The following is a 22,104-nucleotide window of genomic DNA, read 5'->3' as shown; positions in this document are numbered from 1 at the left end:
AATGGCTTCTTTGACTATCATCTTGAACTTTTACATATTTTCCACTGCACATCAATTGTATTTGTTCATGAACAACATTGCTGTATCGCCCCAGCTCCATTGCTTTTATTGACTGGTCTGGCATATGACTTTGGTACAGGGAGCGTGGCTTCAATTCCCACTTGGTACTTGTGTACTTGGTGCTGTGAATGTCTAGTGATAGGCTCCAGCACCCCGCCACCTGGACAAGGACAACAGGTGTTGAATATGAATGGTCAGGGATAATTTAGAGGACGTTCTATGGTCTCCATCACAAAATATGAAATTCAGTTCCTAGTTAAATGACCAAATTTACATTTCCAAAAATTGGATATGCCTTTTTTGTTATATACTGTGGTGTAAGCATGAAATTTCTACCACTACAAGTAAATTAATGTGTTAATTGCACGATATAATCCATAGGCCTTTAATCAGTCTAGGTTAAATATAGAACAAATAGTATTTTCAATTTTTTTCAGTTTGAAATGAAATTAAAAACCAAGTCTTCTACTTTTACATGTTCATAAAGTAGTCACTGCAATTCCTTACGACTCTGTGTATAATTGTAGCGCCACTAAGTGGTCATTTTGAGAAATGCACTTTTGTTCCGGGCCCAGGTGTGCTGCTATCAATGTTTTACCTGGATACGACGACGTAACGACGCATTCTGGGGAAGTTGTGCACTGGAACACACGACGAGCGTTGAGGAATTGTTCGAAGTGGATGTTTTTAAAGCTTTAATACAGATTTTTATAAGAGTTGTTGACTCGGTTTGGAAACTTAACTGTTTTTTGCGTGTGCGTGAACTATGTCCCTCTCCGCAGTGTTTGTGTTGGACCTCAAGGGGAAGGTAAGATCAATTCATTGATAGAGTTTGTTTTTGTTATTTAACACAAGCGGCCAGCATGACCAAATAACCCTGGTTAAAATGATAAGTTTTTGGCTTTCATTGGCGCTCTAACTGTTAAACATTAATAGTGATGTTAAAAATTAATAAATTGTCTGTTAATGTGTTAAATCGGTACTTCCGGGTTTAGGAAAGGTGTCTGTGGAGAACGCCTGCAGTAGATAAATCTCTTAGCCAAGTGGTTGTCAAATATTATCCGATTTTAACAAATATAAAGTCAGTGCTCCTTAAATAAAATGAAGTGTTTTAAGGGAAATACATTTAGTACAGGTTGCACTGTGCAGGTTTCCCCCAAAGCATTTTTAATTGCCATTAAAACCTCATTTTCAAAGCAGTACAAATACAAAGAAAGTTAACATGTCATTTGACTTCTTTAATTTAACAATTTATCCATCATCTGAGCCGGTCACAGGAGTTGGTGCAGGCAGAAAAATGTTTTTTTAATCTTTTTTGCAAACGACGCCAACTAGAGGCATAGTCAACAATGTATTAAATTAGGGTTAATGTGCTACATTGATTCTCATAATAGAGCAATTAGGTTATATGGATTTATGAATGCTCACGATACATACTATAAGGTACCATATATCTTGTTGATTATCCACATTTGTAGCACTAAACCATCTTCTCTGTCCAGGTATTGATATGTCGTAACTATAAGGGCGATGTGGACATGGTGGAAATTGACCACTTCATGCCTCTCCTCATGCAACATGAAGAGGAGGGTCTCATGTGTCCTGTGATGTCGCATGGCAACGTTCACTTCATGTGGATCAAACACAGCAACCTCTACTGTATCCTTCACTTGCTTTTTGTTCCACCAAAACTACAGAAGTTCTCAATTTGGATGAGTAAAATACACCCAAGTACACCCATAACTTCACTGTGACATCCAATTACGGAATACATTTGGTGATCTGAGAGTACAAAAATATGACATTTCCTCTTGCATAAATTGAGTTTAAATGTAAATGTAAACTTGCACCTTTTTGTATGTAATGTAATGTATTTTTCAAAGATGCTTTTGCTGTGATTGTGGTAGTTTCCAAAGGTACTTAACTTGATATTCCTGCAGTGGTGGCCACCACTAACAAGAACTCCAATGCCTCGCTTGTGTATTCCTTCCTCTACAAACTCGTTGAGGTCAGTATGTGTCTTTTTAATGTTGTGCTTCTGTTTACATTGCAACTCTATCCCAAAATAAAGTGACATGTAGTCGAACCAATTTGTGGGTGTCACAGGTATTTACGGAGTATTTCAAGGAACTGGAGGAGGAGAGCATTCAGGACAACTTTGTGGTCGTGTATGAGTTGCTGGACGAGCTGATGGACTTTGGATTCCCTCAGACCACTGACAGCAAGATCCTTCAGGAGTGAGGCTAAGACATATATATAGTATACACAAATAATCTATAGTCTATAGATTCTGTTTGCTGTACAAGTGCAGTGCTTCATCGTGTCTTTTTATGTAGATACATTACACAGGAGGGTGCTAAACTTGAGGTGGCAAAGTCAAAAGTGCCAACCACAGTCACCAATGCTGTTTCCTGGAGGTCTGAGGGCATCAAACACAAGAAGAATGAGGTCTTTATTGATGTCATTGAATCCATCAATGTTTTGGTAAGTTTCTATTTCAACATACCAAACCCTTTGACCAAAGAAAATGACAATTGAGGATATATTGTATGAGAATGCAACTATATTTACAGTATTTAGAGTAAATACGGCCTGGTGGAGCGAGTGGTTAGTGCGTCGGTCTCACAGCTCTGGGGTCCTGGGTTCAAGTCCAGGTTGGTTTACCTGTGTGGACTTTGTGTGGATTTCCTCCGGGTACTTCGGTTTCCTCCCACATTCCAAAAACATGCATGGTTGGCTGATTGGACACTCTAAATTGCCCCTAGGTATGAGTGTGAGCGTGAATGGTTGTCTGTCTCCTTGTTCCCTCTGATTGGCTGGCCACCCATTCAGGGTGTCCCCCGCCTCTGGCCCGGAGACAGCTGGGATTGGCTCTAGCACCGCCCGCGACCCTAATGAGGATAAAGCGGTTCAGAAAATAAGATGAGATGGCACATCTTCATTCATTAATCATCTGTACCAAGGGTCACGGGGATGCTGGAGCTTAACCCAGCTAACTATGGGCAGTAGGGAGGGTACAATTTAAATTGGTTAAATAAATACATCCTTAGGAAAATCATGATATGGTGGTCTTGTGATTGATTTCTGGTTGCAATTACTCACTAGATGCCAAATTTGCTTAATCAGGTGAATGCAAACGGCAGTGTGATGAGCAGCGACATCGTGGGCAGCATCAAACTAAAGACCATGTTGTCAGGGATGCCCGAACTGCGACTCGGCCTTAACGATAGGGTGCTCTTCGCTCTTACCGGGCGTACGTACATCGTGACTGATTTTGTGAGTTACTCATTGCAAATTAATAGACAGTTTGGTTGTCTTTTCAGGTGACAAAGGGAAGACGGTGGTGATGGAAGATGTGAAGTTCCACCAGTGTGTGCGTCTGTCACGCTTTGAGAATGACCGCACAATTTCTTTTATTCCTCCAGATGGGGAGTCGGAGCTGATGTCATACCGCATAAATACCCATGTTAGTCGTAAACTTGTGTACACTTAGGTCTTCTCTCTATTGTATGAATGACCCCCATATCGATTCAATCATGCATGTTTTGTGTCGCAGGTAAAGCCGCTGATATGGATTGAATCAATAATAGAGAAGTTCTCTCACAGCAGAGTGGAAATTATGGTTAAGGTATACATAGCAAACAAACACATTAACTAATCTTACAATAAAAAGCTTTGGTTTTTCCATGTTCAATGGCTATATCATTTTGTAATAATGTAGGCAAAGGGCCAGTTCAAAAAACAATCTGTGGCCAACAACGTGGAGGTGAGGATTCCTGTACCCAGTGACGCCGACTCGCCCAAGTTTAAAACCAGTACGGGTAATGCCAAATATGTACCGGAGAAGGACCTGGTGGTGTGGACCATCAGATCTTTTCCAGTAAGAAACATTCTGTCTGCCTTTCAAATTTATGGTATAAATGGTATGTTTTTTATATACATGTGAGGCAAAATTTTATGCATCCCCATCTCATGTTTTTTTTTCATGAAAACTTTCTGATTAACCTTTAAAACTAAATGGTCAAAAACAGCAAGCCATTTTCAACTCTATAGACTGATTTTGATACATTTAGATAACTTGGAAAAAAAAACATCACCACATGGGGTTGAAGCACAATTGTTGGAGAAACATTTTGAAGCAAGAGGATTTTGCCAAACATTGAATTTACTGTATTTTTAACCATGTAGGGAGGAAAGGAGTTTCTAATGAGGGCTCACTTTGGTCTGCCAAGTGTGGAGAACAATGAGCTCGAGGGAAAACCTCCCATTACTGTCAAATTTGAAATACCTTATTTCACAGTGTCAGGAATACAGGTAGGAATACTTTTCTACTGCCTTTTTAAATGTCTTGAACTACCTTGATGCCTTGTTAATTCGAGGATCTACCATTTTTGTGTGTGGATGTATGTTCATGTCATGTTAAAATGAAATAGTTTGAAAATGTTGCTCCTGTTACAGATGTCTAAACATGTTTTTAACAGGTGCGATACATGAAGATTATAGAAAAAAGTGGATACCAGGCATTGCCATGGGTTCGCTACATTACTCAAAGTGGAGGTAATTGATCATTTTATTCATTTTATTGGCATTTGTTTTTCCAATACGGAATAAGCTCACTGACAACCTTATTTGGTAGACATGCAAAATGTAGACTGCCTATCATATTTTAAAAACAACTATTTGAAGTAAGAGAATGGCAATCACGGTATATTTAGTGTATATTTAGTATTTGAAAAATATCCCGAAAATGTAATGCTCTGTGTAAAATATTAAGCCAATATTTATAATTAACATGTTTTTCTTTGTTTTGATTTATTAGATTACCAGCTGCGGACAAATATGTGAAGCCTGATGAAGACAAGCATTCAAATTTAGTTGACTGATAAGACTTTAATTTCACCTGAACAATTAATGTCTCGGATTTTTATTGTTAAAATCTAATTGGAAGTAGATTTTTTTTAGTGGTGGACCGCCAGGGCATGCAAGGCTTTCTCTGTTTGCCTAAAAATATATATCTGATTCACAGAGTGATGTTAATTATATTTTGTCCGTGAATACTTATTAAATTCCAATTGTCTGTCAGCTTCCTTTCATTGCTTTTCCCCTTGTTGCGCTGCTTCCGGGTCCACAAACACCACGGCAGTAGTGAAGAAGGCCCAGAAACGACTCCATTTCCTGAGGGTACTCAGGAGGAACAACTTGGACACTAAGCTTTTGGTAACTTTCTATAAAGCCACTGTGGAGAGCATCCTGGCATACGGCATCACAGTGTGGTACGCTGGAAGCATGGCAGCAGACAAAAAGGCCATGCAGAGAGTGATTAACACTGCCCAGAGGATCGTCGGCTGCTCTCTGCCCTCACTGGAAGATATTGCCAGCCCTCGTTACCTCAGCAGAGGTACGGGAACATTGTTGGGGACCCGGACCACCCTGGTCACAACCTGTTCCAGCTGCTTCCCTCTGGCAGGCGCTACCGGTCTCACAAAGCACGGACAAAGAGGCTTAAGGACAGCTTCTTTCCCACAGCCATCAGGACTCTGAATTTGCAGTAGCACGACACACAATCCCCTCTGTGTAACAACTTCGGGGTGAGGAAACATGAAGGACGTTGGGCGGTGATCTGCCTCCTGCTGGCTGACTGAAGGTAAGTAAGCAGAGAGTGGGAGGTAAGTGATCAATTTTATTCTTTGTTGGCATCGGTGAGGCAAACCTTTTCGCAGTCGCCGGGATTTGGTTGAGCTCGGGAGGTGATGCGATGTATCCATCACGGCAGAGTGCCAGCAAGTCTGAAACTATCACTTGGTTGGGCTCTTGCCTGGGAAAAGTGCTTTTTGTAGAGAAGCACTTTCAATTTCGTCATACGCAGCTGGGTATGATGACAATTAGGCTTTTGTCTAGTCAATGATGATGACAAGCCTAAGTCTGATTTTATTTTATTTATTTAATTGAGTTAAAAACAAGTGTTTAATCATACAATAATGATATATAAAGATGAAGTAGCTGTAATAAAATATATGAGTAAAATATGTCACAGTCTTCATTAGATTATATAGTTAAAATTTGTCATAGTCTTCATTAGATTATATGGTTAAAATTTGTCATAGTCTTCATTAGATTATATGGTTAAAATATGTCATAGTCTTCACTATACATGGTCATTTTTGCAAGAAAAATCCTTACTATACATGGTCATTTTTGCAAGAAAAAGCCTTACTATACATGTTCATTTTTGCAAGAAAAAAGGCTTACTATATATGTTCATTTTTGCAAGAAAAAAAGCCTTACTATACATGGTCATTTTTGCAAGAAAAAAGCCTTACTCTACATGGTCATTTTTGCAACCAAAAAAAGCCTTACTATACATGGTCATTTTTGCAAGAAAAAAGCCTCACTATACATGGTCATCATAAATATTCATGGGCAAAATATAATGAACATCAGCCTGTGTTTCAGATACTATTTTAGACCAACAGAGAAGGCCTTGCAGGACCTGATGGTCCACCACTGAGTTATTGTATACAATACAATGTAGCATTCTTTGCGTGTCAAATTTTAAACTTTTAATGGAGTCAGATGGCTTGGAATAATGGAGAGTTGATGTAAAATACTAAGTCAAATGTTACTCAATATTTGGTGAAATTGGTTTACTAATACGTACTGTTTTTTAGCATCAAGACCACAAAACTCACGACTATTCTACAATATGGGCGTGGTTACGCCTATTGTCGACGTAGCAGAGTTGATTAAGCGCATGCGCAGTAACCCTTCCCTTTGGATGGCTTTTGCCACGCTGCAGGTCGAGAGCACGCTAACGAGGTAAGGACTAAAGCAATTCACTGGCTTAAATGCGTTTTTATCAACCTATCGGGTGATTTTTCAGCAATCAATTGAGCTCAAAACGCCAACAAATATCTTAGTTTAATGCCAGGTTTAGCACACCGTCGATAATTTAAGTTTGCGCTTAGCGTTAGTGTCACGATTTGACTTAAAGTATGTTGTCCGTTTTCTCTCCATTATTGAGTCGTGTGGCAAGACTTTAAATTTAATCAAACAACGCCGAGTCATCAACCGACAGTTTGCTGGGTAAATGCTCACTCTAGAATGACATCCAAAGTCACGACTTTTCCTGTTGTGTTTGTTGGATGTAATGATAGTTTTCATTGCGAGTGCTCAACACCCCTTGCCGATTTGTAATTGTTCTGTTTTTACAAAAAAAATCACTTATACAAAACTGTTAAGACAAATTTCTCCTAGCTGTTAACGTCAGTCTGTATATTTAATCGCCGCATACAAAACTATTGATCCAACTTTCTCCCCTGCTCACTGGTGTCAAAGCGGCGGCCCGGGGGCCGAATCTGGCCCGCCGCGTCATTTTGTGCGGCCCGAGAAAGTAAATCATGAGTGCCGACTTTCTGTTAGGATCAAATTCAAATGAAGATTATACATGTGTATTATATTTCCTCATTTTCCCCTTTTTAAATCAATAATTGTAGTTTTTAATCGATTTTTTTCCTTTTTGTGTTTTTTGTTCAAAAGGCATTTAATAAAATATAAAAATAAATATATTTTAAAAAATCTGTTTTCCACTCTAATATTGAACATATTCCCAAAAATATTTTGTTTCCTTTTGAAATGAAAAATAAATTATTATAAGATATTTCCCCTCATGAAGAAAAAAAAGCTCAAACAAACATTTTTTTTAGATCTATAAAAACTGAATATTTAGGGCTTTTGATAGTTTTTTTTAATTCCAATTTTAAAAAAAAACCTAAATATTATTTCAAAAATGGTCCGGCCCACGTGAAATCGAGTTGACGTTATTGCGACCCGCAAACCAACCCGAGTTTGACACGCTTGTCCTAGCTGTTAACGTCAGTCTGTATATTTAATCGCTTTGTCTGGAAAAGGAAAAATAGCACTTGGCACTCGCTAACTAATTTTCATTCTTTATCTTGATCGTTTATTAAATTTCTTGTAAGATTTCTCTATCCCGTTATTGTTTGGCAACCCCCAAATACCTTGGTTAAATCAAGTTTTCCCTGTTTAGCATCAAGATAAAACTACTTCCCCAAAAAAACAACTAAGCCTATCTGTTGAATCTCCAGGCTCTATATATGCTAACTTATGCTTTTTGTGTGCAAGTTTTCCCTGTTTAGCACCAAGATGCAGCTCTTCAAGCATGCCTAGAGCACTCTTGAGGTTATAGAAGAGGAGTCTGGGCCAGATCAAGGTAAAACTACCCCCCTCCAAAAAGTTGAATCTACATATTCTAACTTTTGCTATTTTTTTTGCATGCAACAGGCCTGGGAGATCTTCCTTGCAAGTTGCCCACTTGAATCATATGGTGTCTCTGTACTTCTGAAATCCAGATTAAATAAAAGCCTAAATCATCATGGTGATGTTTCACTGGCCATTCATTTCCACAGCTCTTTGACGAAATCTTTAAGGTAAGAATGATCTCAGTTAATGTTAGAGCAGGAATTCTAAGTGTTTGTTCCCCCAGTTTTTTTTCTAATTTTATTTTCTACATATTTATTCCCCCAGTTGTTTTTCTAATTTTATTTTCTACATATTTATTCCCCCAGTTTTTTTTCTAATTTTATTTTCCAAGTGTTTTCCCTTTTTTTTTTTAATCTCCTAATTTTATTTTCTAAGTGTTTATTCCCCCAGCTTTTTTTTAAATTCTATATACCATTTTTTCCTAATTTTATTTTCTAAGTGTTTATTCCCCCAGCTTTTTTTTAAATTCTATATACCATTTTTTCCTAATTTTATTTTCTAAGTGTTTATTCCCCCAGCTTTTTTTTAAATTCTATATACCATTTTTTCCTAATTTTATTTTCTAAGTGTTTATTCTCCCAGCTTTTTTTCCTAATTTTATTTTCTAAGTGTTTACTCCCCGTTTTTTCTTCTAATTTTATACTTTATTCACCTATTTTTTTTTCTTGTTTTAGTTTCAAAGTGTATTTTTCAAAATTAATTGTAAGTGTAAAATTGTTTTATGAACCTTTAACTAAAATGTTTTGTCCCATGTCTACAGGTAGAAAAGACTGGCTGAACCAATCAACACTTCAATGTAATGCCAACTAAGTATAAGTTGAAATGTTTACCTGTAAATAAATTTTTTTAACTTCAAATGTTACTTGCATTTTTTTGTTAGATAAAGACAAACATGTATACTTTGAAAAACTTTTATTTTGAAAAACTTCGGAGATAGGTTCGCGCAGGCCCTCCAGCATTTTTAAAAATCAGTTCTGCCTTCATCCCTTTTCAAATGGACGAAGAAACTCCCCTTGGCACCAGGTGGAAATCTGGAAAAAAAGGGGGTCAATACAAAGTAAAACACCATTCACAAGGTCTTACCTTTTATTTTGAAAAACTTCACTGATAGGTTTTCGCGTAACCACCAGCACCGAGAAAAGGGGGTGCCTCAGCCTATCTGTACATAGGCAGGAAACCTTGTCCCCCTTGCATGGACTTGTGGAAAACAAAAAAGGGGTCAATACACAAAGTTAAGTTAAAAAACATTTGCAAGGTCTTACCTTTTATTTTGAAAAACTTTGGAGATAGGTTCTGGCGTAACACCCAGCACCGAGAAATGAGGGGGTGCGTCAGCCTATCTGTACATAGGCAGGAAACCTTGTCCCCCTTGTGGAATTCTGGAAAACAAAAAAAGGGGTCATGGCACAAAGTTAAGTAAAAAAACATTCACAAGGTCTTACCTTTTATTTTGAAAAACTTTGGAGATAGGTTCTGGCGTAACACCCAGCACCAAGAAATGAGGGGGTGCGTCAGCCTATCTGTACATAGGCAGGAAACCTTGTCCCCCTTGTGGAATTCTGGAAAACAAAAAAAAGGGGTCATGGCACAAAGTTAAGTAAAAAACCATTCACAAGGTCTTACCTTTTATTTTGAAAAACTTTGGAGATAGGTTCTGGCGTAACACCCAGCACCGAGAAATGAGGGGGTGCGTCAGCCTATCTGTACATAGGCAGGAAACCTGGTCCCCCTTGCATGGAATTCTGGAAAACAAAAAGGGGTCAAGGCACAATAGATTAAGTTACATAAAAAAGAAATACAGACTAGGGCCTAATTAAGTCAAATTTAACTAAAAAACTCCGACATTTAGCTTTTTTTTTTTTTCTATCAGACATACTCCTGATGTCTGCTGCAGAGAGACTAAAAATGATCTGAGTCTTTAAAGGCCCCTATCCAGTCTATTTTTCATGTTTTCCTCCACAAACAAATAATCAGGATCTTGATGTGGTGGGAAATATTGAAAACACACTGGACAGGGGCCCACAAGGTACAAATTACATGAAAATAATAAATAAAATAAATCCTACTTCTGCCTAGAGTTTTTCAGTCAATTATTTCAAATCCATTCATTCTTAAAAAAATAAATATCCAAAAAGCTTGTTTTTCTCTTATGCCAAGGAAAAAAATGTTTAAATGAGTCAAAAATGACACCTGCACTATTGTTGAATAATGTCTTAGGTTTTGTTAAAACTAAAAATGAAATGGTCCAAGCCCTGACGTCTTTAAGAAAGTTAACATGGCATACCTGTCAACCTCTGCTGATAACTGCCCTTATAAATGATTATGATTCCCCTTACAAACACCGTACGACTCGTACGGTGTTTGTAAGGGGAATCATAATCATTTATAAGGGCAGGTATGACATGGTAAAAGTATATAATCTATTTGAGTGCACAGTTCCACTACATGGCAGAATTTTGTACCAATTACCAATTTCGTCATACGCAGTTATCTGGGTATGATGACAAAGCCTATGTTTGCTTATTATTTGTAAGTTCAGAAAGATGTGAAACTCACAAGCAGAAGCTACTCCTACACTTGCCACTATAGTAATTTTTAAATTAAATTCAATAGGGATGACCCTACTTTACAGTTTTTCCTTTATCGCAGCCATGTCTGGTCTACATTAACCGCGATAATCGAGGGATTACTGTTTATTCCTTACACGTCCACTAATGGCATTTGTGTGGGTGACTTATCCACAGGTTTTTGCTATTAAAAAACACCAAGCTAGTTAGTGTTTTCATTCGAAAGTTGAATATATCATGATGAAAAACGAGCCAATTGCGCAAAGCCTTGAACACTGAACGCTGACGTTTAAATATTACACGGATAGATCGATAAAATCGGAACTATTTAAAAATGACTCACTTTGTTATGGCGTCGACAAGATGCCCCTTTCTGGTCGTTTTGGCCACATTCTTGAGGTTTCCCAGCAGTCTGTGCTCGTTGAGGGACTGAAACACACAATGGAATGATTAGTTTTTAAACAAAGAGCGATCGGTAGCGCAATGTAGCCAATTCGTTAGCAAACATTTTGCTGTCTGCACACACATGGGGCTACATCACGTCAACGAATCATGCTCTTATCACTCTTAAGACGAGAACTGGGGCTTCGAAATCCCCAAATGATAACGTACCAAATGTGCTGCATCGTCCTGTGAGAAGTTTGTCAGGCTTTCTTCGGCAAATCGTCACTTTTGAGCTGCTCTGCAGTGCACGCCCGTGTTGCCTCCTGGCTCATCAGCCATTTTGGGGTTTGACGTCGGCAATTTGAACTGTGACCTCGGCCACGCCTATTAAAAATAGACACACAAAAATATCAATTGTTTTCATAATAACGTGCGTTAGTCAGTGTGTGGGGGGCTGTAAATGCTTTTTGGTTGGACTTTAATACTTAAAAAAATACATTGTTTTCATAATAACATGCATTAGTCAGTGGGTGGGGCGGGGCTGTAAATACGTGTTGATTAGGCATTCATACTTAAAAAACACAGTTTCATCATAACGTGCATTAGTTAGTGGGGGGAGCTGTAAATATTTTTGTTTGGGATTTAATCCTTTAAAATACAGTATTGCACATTATGAACATTGTGATGACATGCACTTTAGTGTTTGTTTTTTACTTCTAGAAATTCCAATAATGACAAAGTAAATTGTGGCCAATTCGTGGCGTAGAGGTTCGTTCTCCTGACTGCCGTGTGGGCAGGCAGGGTTCGAATCTCGGTGGACGATGAACCATTTCGCCATTCAAAAAGACTAAGTCATTCAGTCTTTCCTTAAATAAAATGACCATAATTTATAGTTTTAATGGTGTCTGTCTTTTCAAAATATAGAAGTTTATTGTTTTCATTCTGTGTTTACAACAGATCCTTCGAATTCCAAGGTAGTCGAGTGAGTAAAATGACTTGAATGAATTTCCTCCACAAACATGAACGAATCCAAATTGCCCGCTTTCTCCACCACGCGTTCTGATTGGTCGATTCTTACTGTTGCCACGGTGATAATGTAGTAACGGAGCTTTGCCTTCGTCTCTTTACCAAATATGGTAAGACTCCACCCTCCTGACGAGCCACGATTGGTCGACGTGTGCTCCTCCTTAGTGTTTGTAAATTGTACACTCGAAACGCGGCTGTGTTTGTTGTCTCTGCGCGTAAATGTAGTTTTTTTAAAATCACGCTAAAAATATTCGTCAATCTTATTCCATTCTAGTTGGTTGCGACAGACATAAAGATCTCGGCGACGTCGCTAAATCCAAAAGAACTCACCAAGGTAGGCTTTTCCATCCTCTTTTCACCGGCATCTTTCATGTTAGCGTTTAGCCTTCGTGCTAACCATCCCGCTTGACTTCGACGCCTTTGGACGGGAGCCGCTTACCGAACGTAACGAGTTCCTCCTCCCTCGTCGCCTTTATTCTTCAACGAGGCATCTTTCCTTCCGTCTTTTCTCCCAGAAAGCAGACGCGAAGAGTAACCCTGTGTCAACATGGTTCAGTTACGCGACACCGAAGGGTTGACGAGAGCGGCGGCCAGGGGGAACCTCGGCGAAGTGCGGAGGATTCTGGAAGAATACAGGCTGCATCCCGATACGGTCAATCGGTTCGGCAGGACGGCTTTACAGGTAAAGTATAGACTATAGATCGTGTCAGAGGGGCGGTTTGAACATGTATTCGATATTTGGATTTAACCACGTAGCGGGCACACATTTAAATAATTAAATGGTTTTGAAAGGAGCGCATTCAGAGGCAGTCTTTCATCTTTAAACGAAATGGACGTGTGTTGTTGTCAAAGGCACACAATGAGTTAAATAATATACAATTACAAATATTTGCCTTACTGGGAAGTGTATGTTTCTAGATTTTAGTTAATTTTTAAAATCAAAATTCCAATACATTGGTACTTTTACCTACGAAATTACCAGTACCTATTTCGTAACTTGGATTTTTCGTAAGTAAAACAGTACTTTATATGTAAATTCTCTAATTTGTTCCATGTTCCTCAATAAACTACTAACTTAACTCTTTATAAATGATCTAAGCTCGCAATGTTCTATGTTTTCGTCTATTGGAACAGTAATTTGCAAATGAAAGCGTTCTGTAACCTGAAAGTTTCATTTCGTGTGTTTTTTTTGACTGGAATATCGTTGGTCTTCAGGTGATGATGATGGGCAACTCGAGTGTCGCCCGCTTGCTCCTGGAAAGAGGAGCTGACCCCAACTTGCGAGACGAGAGCGGAATTGCTCCGATTCACGATGCGGCACGCTCAGGCTTTGTGGATACGCTGCGAGTGCTGGTGGAGTACGGTGCCTCGGTGAACATGGCGGACCGATACGGCGCGCTGCCCATCCACCTGGCCATACGGGAGGGCCACCACCAAGCCGTGGAGTTCCTGGCGCCGCTCTCCGACCTGAGGCACGCCAACGCCTTCGGCCAGACGCCCGTCGACGTGGCCCGGGTGCACAGCCGTCCCGAAATGATCCGACTGCTCTTCGATTACATTCGCTCGTAGTCTTGGGTTAATCCTCGTTCCAACCTTTTGACTTGAATTTCGTTGGTGTTTGCGTGCAAGTTTCTTTGTTCTTTTCCGTAGCTCCGAGTTCCTACACGATGCACTTACGTGGTCATGGCAGCTATTTTCCAGTTGGTGGTTTTGCACAGTGCAATGTTGGCACCTTATTTACTAATATGTATTTATCTTTGCTCTTTGAATTAATTGGGAGCGCACATTATTTTGATCTCCTCCCACTGTGTGCTCATTTGTAGCAATTGTAACAGTTGAGTTGTCTTTTTTAATGTTATGAAACTTGAAGTGGTGCAAAATGAACTTAACCTGGCATTACTTGTTGCATGAATTTAGATTGAATTATTTATTGATATAGCAGTAATTTTTTTGTTTTTCTTAATTGGTTTTTGTTTTTAATTTATGCTCTCAGAATACCTATAATACAGAGAAGTTGAAAAAATCAGTTTGCTGTTTGAATATGAAGGCACAAAATAATAAACTTGACGTCAAGATCTAAAGTTGTGGACTCCATGATGTTTCACTCCAGTTCATGTTTTAAAATTATGACAAATATGCTTGTTTTATCTTCAGGGTCAATGCAAATAGTTGAATTTTAGAATTGACAAGAATACTTTATACTACTTAAAATATACTTTACTTTTCCTATACATGGTCATTTTTAACAAAGAAAAACATTCCTATAAATGGTCTTTTTTTTTTTTATTATTGTTAATATAGTCTTGTTTTACAAATAAAATCCTTTTACATGGCCTTACCTACTCACAATGGTTGTAGGGGGTGCTGGAGCCTATCCCACTTAACCGTGGGCACAAGGGGGGAGACACCCTGAATTGGTGGCCAACTAATCACAGGGCACAAAGAACCGGACAACTATTTATGCCCACAATCATACCTAGGGGCAATTTAGAGTCTTCAATCAACCAGAACTACCCTGCATGTTTGGGATGTGGGAGGAAAACTGGAGAAAACCCACGCAAGCCCAGGCCGTGAGGACCCACCTGGGATCGACCCCTCGACCTTAGAACTGTGAGGCCATATCAGTCATTTGGTCTAGAAAGAGTAAAGGTTTTAGTATAGTATGTTGACTAATCCTGATGGAGTAGTTGTACAATGCTATTATTCAAGATAAGTTAAAACTTACCCGCATTATTAATTGAAAAAAAATCTACCGAAAAAAATAAGCTGAGAAACAATTCATTATGAGATGAATTGAAAGACTATCCACACCTACACCTGTGGAAAATATCTTGTTTCGCATGAGGAAAGCTAAAATTGGTTGCTAGTTTGTTTGCACAATTTAGATTGACTTAAAGGGCCACGCCCGGAAACACAAAATGGTTCTTCACAAGGCTTTGCATCTCCTAGGATTATTTTTGTTTTACAAAACTTAACTGACGAGGAACCGGTTGTACCAGAGCTCACGTGGCATACCTGCAGAGAACAAGAACATGCATGTTTTGGTTAGCTGCACTGTATTCCTGAGTTATGTCTATAAAAACACAACCATGTTTCATCCATGCAAGTCATGGCATGATTGCACGGCTGCAGCCCAGAGAAACACTACCGCCGTCAGTTGGGGTTTGGTGTAAATGTTAAATGACATCACAATTAAACGGCAATGATATCATGTAGTACTTGTGTATAATTGTACGAAGTTTTACCTATTTGCGGTTGATGATGATGTGTAGCAAAACAGAGAAATGAACCACTTTAACTTTACGTGACTTATTGACATCCTTTATCTTTAAAAAAAACTACATCTCATTCAGTCATCTTCCTTCTCACTCAGGTAAAACAGCACATCTTTTATACTGTACAAAGAAAAGCTTTCTTCAGTCTCCTTTTACTTTTTTTGCCACCTAAATGGCAGCAACATGACACTGTGGGAAACATTGATTACGACATTACGAAGACTCCACACAAGTAAAAAGAGCATAAAGGCTTGTGGTCCTATATGAAATAAAGGCATTTTTTTCAACATTTCAAACTGTATATGTAGAAACAAACTCAATGTTTCGCAGCTTCGTAACTTAGATTTTTATCAAGGAGAGAACTATGATACATGTAAAAGCTTTAATTCGCTACCCCGAAACCATTTAAAATTTAAAAAGTGTTAACCATTTGTGTATGCAATATGTGAAAAGTGTAAATAAATAAAAAAAAGATAAGAAAATTATTTACCATTGGAGTGGATGGGCGTATGTACAGTTGAGGGTGGAGGAGGCAAACGTTTGACAGCTGAGTAAACATGCACACAGGTATATAAAAACACAACTTAAAATGATGTAAAATTTGCTGAACTATCGATCAAACGATGATTGCCTTTGGTGAGCTGGGCAATAACAATATTCGCGCACACTTTGATAACAGCATGCTTTTTCTTTTCAGTTTCACCACAACTTTTTGGGGCCCATAATGAAAAGCAAAGAATAAAGCTGCATTGAACAGACCAAGAAAAACTCAAGAAACAACGTGATAGAACTCGTAACAAACGGGGGTCAAAGGCACATGAATTAAAAAAAAACACTGCTGGGGCAGTATTGCCATGGTTCCGAAGAAAGATGTATCGAAAGGGAGATTTTGGTTGTACGGCCGTGCTAATTGTGCGCCAGTTCCCGCTATCCCACTAATAGCCAATGGGAGAGCTATACTGGCAATATCAAAATGAAATAGAGAATGCTACAAGACACAGTTCAATTTTTTTAGAATTCGCATTTCGGAACTTGAAATTTCTTACGTATCTGGAGACAAAATTTTCCCATTGAGGCTTTTCATAACCTGAATATTTCGTATGTAGAGATATTCGTAAGTAGAGGTACCACTGTAAAGTATAAAAACGGGCCACTGGCCTGCAATTCCCTGCGAATATTATCTTTTGTCAAGGTTATTTCCCAGAGAATTGAAGTGATAGCAACTGGATGGCATCAAGACTTAAAACAGCATTAGTTTTCTATTTGAATTCGATGTCCATCCAATATAACCCAACATAGGCATCACAGTGAAATCCAGACACATCAGTCAAAAGCCTTTGGATTGATTTAGCAACTCATCAACCTTGTGCGCACATGTGCAGGCAACAACTCCAGCAGGTTTTCCTCTGCTACAAGTCCACTGGTTGTCAGCAAGGGACAGTCCGCTACCTCAACAGGTAGGCCATCCAGGCGGTTCCCTTTGAGTTCCAGTCGCATAAGTTGGGAAAGGTTGGCCACCCTGGAGCTTAGGTAAGGCAAGCAGTTGTTTCCAAGGATCAGAGTCGTCAGTCTTTTGCATGTGAACAATTCATCCGGTAAGGTCTCTAATGAGTTGTAAGCAGCAGAAAAGAACTGAAGACTCTGCAGGATTCCAATTTCGGGGGGTATGGTAGTCAGCTGGTTATGCGAGATGTCCAAATGCCTCAGTTTGATACAATAGAAGAGGCGCTTTGACAGATTTCGCATCTTATTCCAGCTGACATCCAGAGTCTCCAGTCTGGAAAGCTTGCTGATATGATCAGGAATGTAAGTGATCTTGTTGTGCCATAGGCGCAAAGTCGTAAGCCGTTTGCAGTGTTGCAAGCTCAGAATTTCTTCCACGGTGGTCAACTTGTTTTCCTTCAGGTCCAACTCTTGCAGATTATTCAAGCTGAAGACAGCACTCGGGATGCGCTCCAGTTGGCAGCCCACCAATTCCAACGAGACCAGGTTGGTAAGCTTCTTCAGGGCACTGTAGGCTTGGATCTTGGTGCCTTCGTTGTAGATGCACAAACGCTCCAGCTGATGCGCGACGTCGCTGATGCTCATCGGGATTTTTGTGAGATTGGACCGCAGGGTGAGGACATTTAGGGCTGTGAGCTCTCGAAGGGTGTCCAGTTGGGCGCTTCGTGCCATCTCGTTGGTTAGCGGTCCATTCAGATGCAACTCCTCGAGATTTTGCAAGCGGTACATCCACTCAGGAACCTCATCCAGACTTTCAAAACTCAAGCGCAAGAACTTCAAATGTTCTTGAAAGTATTTTAAGGCAGGCAGCTGAACCTTGGCCTGGCAGTATATCAGGGATAGATCCTGAAGACTCTGCAGTTTAGCCACGCTGGGGGAGAAGAAGACATTCTTAACCTGTTCTAATTTCAGCGACTGGATCTCAGCCACCTCGTAGACCGTGTCGGGAAGTCCCACCAGCAGAACCAGGTGTAGTTCATTTTGGTCCTTAGCGTTTTTAGTCAGACGGCTGCGCAATTTTTTGGCAGTCCATTCATAATTAAGGTTAAGCTGATGGAGCCGGCTCTCGCTCACTTCGGACAGAAAGAAAGCGAATCTTTTAGCGTAAAGGTCATCGTACTGGTCCACCAGGTGAAGCAGGAAAGCGAAATCATTTTTCACGTCGGGTATGTCGCTGATGCCCGTCTCTAGCCTGACTTGCTCAAAGGAGTAGATCCTCAAGGGGCGGTGGAACTGCCAGTACAGAGTGTAAATGCACAACAGCCCATAGACGGCAACAAAACTAATGTAACAATAGGCCAGCTTGGAGAATAGGTGAGCTTTGTTGTGGTTACAGCAGTAGATGTCAAAACCAGTTAGCTCGGGGGGAACCAAACAGCGTACTACAATCTCAATGTTTGGAGACAACGCTGCCGTGTAGCAAATGATTAAAAGGAACTTAAAGACCTTCAGGGACGTTTGCAACACATACATTATGTACAAGATGTCTGCTTCTTCGACGTGAGTTCGGAACTTTTTCACCTTTTCAAACAAAGCTTTAGCTTGCTCTCCTTCCTTTTTATCCAACACAGACGGAGCTGGCTGAGACTCCTGAGTCTTCTTATCTGCATTCGATTTAGACGAGGGGGTCCGCTGAAGCAAAAGTGTTTCCTCCTCGTCGGCCCGACGTTCTGCAGGATCTTTGGACACCGTACTTCTCCTCCAGCTGAACAACTTTTCTTCACCTCTTTCCTCAGAAACCTCACTCAAGGCCCTGGTGGTCCAGGGGGAGTCAAAGCATTTCCCCAGGATGGTTACAAAGAGGTCAAGTTTGGAGGACGTCCCAGGGAATTTGAACCAAAAGCTACTGGTCACCATGAAAATCATGGTGTGGATTACCACGAGATACGGGAAGTACTTTGCGTACCAGTGCAGAAATCGCTCGTAGCAGTAGTGGTTGATAAAGACATACTGGTGAATGTCCAGGTTATTCTTGCGGCCGAGTACTTCCCGTATGACGGGTTTGCTAGGATTTAAATTGAGGCTCTCCAATGACTGGTTTTGGCCATAGCTGCCTATGTAACTACAGTCGATGGCGCCAGGGGTCGGACTGGTGAAGTGACTTGGCAGGCAAGCGATCTTGTCTTGGGTGAGCTGAGGGGAACAGATGGTAAGGGTTACCTTCTCTCTTTTGAAAAAAAAATATTGAAACCGAGTAAAATAGTAAAAAAGGGATACAAATTGTTTGTGGGGTGCATGGCTGCCTAACAGTTCTGAAGATGGACAACATTTGATGGCAGCTCACCTGCAGCGTGCATCCAAAGACTCCGATCATGAGCATGGCGACACACAGGTACTCAGAGAAAACATCCCACCACGGCTTGAGTACTCGGTACTTGGAGTTCTGCTCGATGCCAATGTTTCGAAATTCTCCCACTGGGATCATCCTGGCTGCAATTCCACAGTCGTTACTTGAGAGGAACAAACAGCCAACGAGAACCACAGGCTAAGAGCTTTATTGACTTTATTGAGCTTTCAATTGTGTCATTAGGTCATTCACTCGTTAATTAGACACAGAGAGTATTTTTCTTAGCTTCTTATGTATGTTAGTGCAATCTCCAAATCGCTCTCTCACTGTCAGCGCAAACCCTTGGTTCTGCAAAGCTCCTCCCTAATGCAGAGCCCCTCCCCTTCTCTGCAATGTAAGCTCCTCCCAGTGCTGCACATCTCCCATTGCCCTCAACATAAGTAGCTAATGCTGCAGCTTAGCAGACTACATGGTCGATATGCAATGCAAACAGCTGCTTATTTTAATCGAGTAATTTACAAAATAACATCTATCGCTGTCAATGCATGCAATGAGTTAAATACTGGGGAGGGGTGGAGGCTTGTGGTCACGGGATAACTGTTACTTGTGGCCTTAACCGTTTTTTAAATTGCATTAATTTAGTTTTCTATGACAAAAAGTGGGCGGCCCGGCGGCTGAGTGGTTAGTGCGTCGGCCTCACAATAGGGGACCCGGGTTCAAATCCAGGTCGGTCCACCTGTGTGGAGTTTGCATGTTCTCCTGGGCCTGCGTGGGTTTTCTCTGGGTACTCCAGTTTCCTCCCACATTCCAAAGACATGCATGGTAGGCTGATGGGACACTCTAAATTGCCCCTAGCTATGAGTGTGAAAGTGAATGGTTGTTTGTCTCCTTGTGCCCTGCAATTGGCTGGCCACCAATTGTCCCCCGCCTCTGGTCCAAAATCAGCTGGATTAGGTTCCAGCACCCCCTGCGACCCTAGTGAGGATAAAGCAGTTCAGAAAATGAGATGATCAAAGTAGTCACTTATTCTACAAAGGACTAAAGGTCTTAAGTGTGAACAATTCAATAGCTGTCCATTTTTGCAACCACTGCCCTTGAATTGGTGGTACACGGTCGATTGGTCGCCGGTCTTTTGGAGAACTTGTTAAGACCCTGACTGACGTAGCTTCTTAAAGGGACAACGCATGTACATACAAACTCTTATACACTCACATGTCAGCTCAGTGAAACTGCTCATGGCCATTGTTGGCTTTTATTGATGCGTACACCATGTTGTTTTACCTTGTTTTGTCACCGGTCTTTTGGTCGCCGGTCTTTTGGTCGCCCGTTTTTGCGGTCGGGGCGACCAAAAGACCGGCGACCAATCGACCGCACACAAATTGGTTAAATTGGTGATTTAAAACATTATCATACATATGGATCAGGGGTCTCCAACTCTGGGCCTCGAGGGCCCATATCCAGTCTGTCTCCCTCCACCAACACAACTGAATCAAATAATCAGGATCGCTCCTGGACAGCTTTCTGAGGAGTTGATCATTTGATTCAGGTGTGCTAGAGGAGGGCGATATGGAAAACAGACTGGTTGGGGGCCCTCGAGTACCGGCGTAGGAGACCCCTGCTATAGATGTAATTAAGATTTTGTTACCCAAGTTTTAATTACAGCATAATTGATTATGCCTCATTGGGTGTATCCCAAATGTTTATGCTGCCAACCCAAATAGGAACTAAGGTCAGGTGTTTTGGTGGATAAACGAGTTTGACAACAATTTTGTAGCCGCCCAGTTTAGTATTTGAGTTTCACACAAACTCTCAGCATATCTCGACAACTTCTGCTGTATCAACAGCCAACAATTTTAATTGATGATTTGCCATTCTGAGGGAGGCAGCATTTGTTTGGTTCGACCGTCGGTATGCGTAGGAAGATATGCGGTTCAGAAAATCATCTCAGGTGCGCGACAAAAAACATTGCTAAATGACCATCTCCTTAAAGTGGTGTAACCTGACCATTTCTGCTTAAACTTGGATTACTTTTCTATTGTTTTATTTATTTATTTACTATTTTTACCATGCGCCGTCAAACATTCGCATGAAAATTCGACTTTATTCAACAATATTGGCCTTACCTGCTGCGTCCGACGAGATCCACGGGTGTATCAGGTAGTTTTCCTAAGAAAACAGAGCGTACCGGTGTCAAGTATCGTGATTAGGCTGCACATCCGAGGTGACGCTTCAAAATAAAGGCATTTTAGCTCTGAGGCCTTGACACAAAAAAATAAAAATAAAAGTGTTCTCTCAGATTAGTTTACAATACGATTGGCGATACATTAGTAAGGTTATCATTCCACAATATTCAATTAGCTTATTAAAATAAGAGTTGTTTTTTGTGTTTTTGTGTGATTCATGGGCCACAATCGTTGAGTGAGGATAAGCGAGATGGAAAATGAAGATTGCCTTAAATTTTCTGGTTTATAGGCTAAATTATCTTCAATAAAATTTGGACAAAGATCATTGATGTGACAATTGCAGTCTACCACACACTGTTCAGTGAAGCAATTATTAAAGAAATTATTACAGTAATTATGAAAAATACTTCCAAGCTTTAAAACTAAAAATAGAGTAAAAATGTTGGGTGCTACATTCCATAATTTTACACAATTTCAAATTGGCCATTGTGTAGAATTTGTAACATATAAGCAAAGAACCACATATGCAATACACTTGT

At 40.2% G+C, this 22,104-nt stretch overlaps 3 protein-coding genes across 8 annotated transcripts; 2 read left to right on the top strand and 1 right to left on the bottom strand.

The window, feature by feature from the left end:
- Positions 1–614: 614 nt before the first annotated feature.
- Positions 615–8,453, top strand: ap1m2 (adaptor related protein complex 1 subunit mu 2). The gene is made up of 14 exons (XM_077605567.1): positions 615–868; positions 1,563–1,719; positions 2,001–2,068; positions 2,167–2,297; positions 2,397–2,544; positions 3,187–3,313; positions 3,384–3,526; positions 3,617–3,688; positions 3,782–3,940; positions 4,249–4,374; positions 4,542–4,617; positions 4,880–6,876; positions 8,203–8,290; positions 8,362–8,453. The coding sequence occupies exons 1-12, from the start codon at positions 827–829 to the stop codon at positions 4,903–4,905; spliced, it is 1,275 nt and encodes a 424-aa protein (XP_077461693.1). The 5' UTR covers positions 615–826; the 3' UTR covers positions 4,906–6,876; positions 8,203–8,290; positions 8,362–8,453.
- A 784-nt stretch (positions 8,454–9,237) lies between these two features.
- LOC144077661 (volume-regulated anion channel subunit LRRC8C) lies at positions 9,238–21,675 on the bottom strand. 6 transcript variants are annotated; one of them, XM_077605559.1, is made up of 10 exons: positions 21,506–21,675; positions 19,380–19,545; positions 12,648–19,228; positions 11,520–11,675; positions 11,251–11,336; positions 9,964–10,082; positions 9,783–9,899; positions 9,603–9,719; positions 9,424–9,537; positions 9,238–9,371 (listed from the first exon to the last, which is right to left on the bottom strand). In XM_077605559.1, the coding sequence occupies exons 2-3, from the start codon at positions 19,518–19,520 to the stop codon at positions 16,940–16,942; spliced, it is 2,430 nt and encodes an 809-aa protein (XP_077461685.1). In that variant the 5' UTR covers positions 19,521–19,545; positions 21,506–21,675; the 3' UTR covers positions 9,238–9,371; positions 9,424–9,537; positions 9,603–9,719; positions 9,783–9,899; positions 9,964–10,082; positions 11,251–11,336; positions 11,520–11,675; positions 12,648–16,939. The 6 variants fall into 6 exon arrangements, with proteins under 6 accessions (XP_077461685.1, XP_077461684.1, XP_077461688.1 ...); XM_077605558.1 differs by having other exon boundaries at positions 19,380–19,525; XM_077605562.1 differs by lacking the exon at positions 9,424–9,537 and having other exon boundaries at positions 19,380–19,525.
- Positions 12,478–14,398, top strand: cdkn2d (cyclin-dependent kinase inhibitor 2D (p19, inhibits CDK4)). The gene is made up of 3 exons (XM_077605569.1): positions 12,478–12,651; positions 12,833–12,999; positions 13,533–14,398. Exons 2-3 carry the CDS (start codon positions 12,865–12,867, stop codon positions 13,884–13,886), a joined length of 489 nt encoding a protein of 162 aa, XP_077461695.1. The 5' UTR covers positions 12,478–12,651; positions 12,833–12,864; the 3' UTR covers positions 13,887–14,398.
- Positions 21,676–22,104: the final 429 nt, after the last annotated feature.

This window comes from Stigmatopora argus, chromosome 7, assembly GCF_051989625.1.
Source record: "Stigmatopora argus isolate UIUO_Sarg chromosome 7, RoL_Sarg_1.0, whole genome shotgun sequence".
NCBI classification, from domain to species: Eukaryota; Metazoa; Chordata; class Actinopteri; order Syngnathiformes; family Syngnathidae; genus Stigmatopora; species Stigmatopora argus.
This window is presented reverse-complemented; position numbering and strand designations above follow the sequence as displayed.

Coding starts and splice junctions, on each gene's coding strand:
- cdkn2d (XM_077605569.1), top strand. CDS start 12,865: ATGGTTCAGTTACGCGACACCGAAGGGTTGACGAGAGCGGCGGCCAGG. Junction 13,000..13,532: donor TCGGCAGGACGGCTTTACAG/GTAAAGTATAGA, acceptor GTTGGTCTTCAG/GTGATGATGATGGGCAACTC.
- ap1m2 (XM_077605567.1), top strand. CDS start 827: ATGTCCCTCTCCGCAGTGTTTGTGTTGGACCTCAAGGGGAAG. Junction 3,314..3,383: donor GCTCTTCGCTCTTACCGGGC/GTACGTACATCG, acceptor TTGTCTTTTCAG/GTGACAAAGGGAAGACGGTG. Junction 3,941..4,248: donor GGACCATCAGATCTTTTCCA/GTAAGAAACATT, acceptor TTAACCATGTAG/GGAGGAAAGGAGTTTCTAAT.
- LOC144077661 (XM_077605559.1), bottom strand. CDS start 19,520: ATGATCCCAGTGGGAGAATTTCGAAACATTGGCATCGAGCAGAACTCC. Junction 19,229..19,379: donor TCTTTGGATGCACGCTGCAG/GTGAGCTGCCAT, acceptor TGTTCCCCTCAG/CTCACCCAAGACAAGATCGC.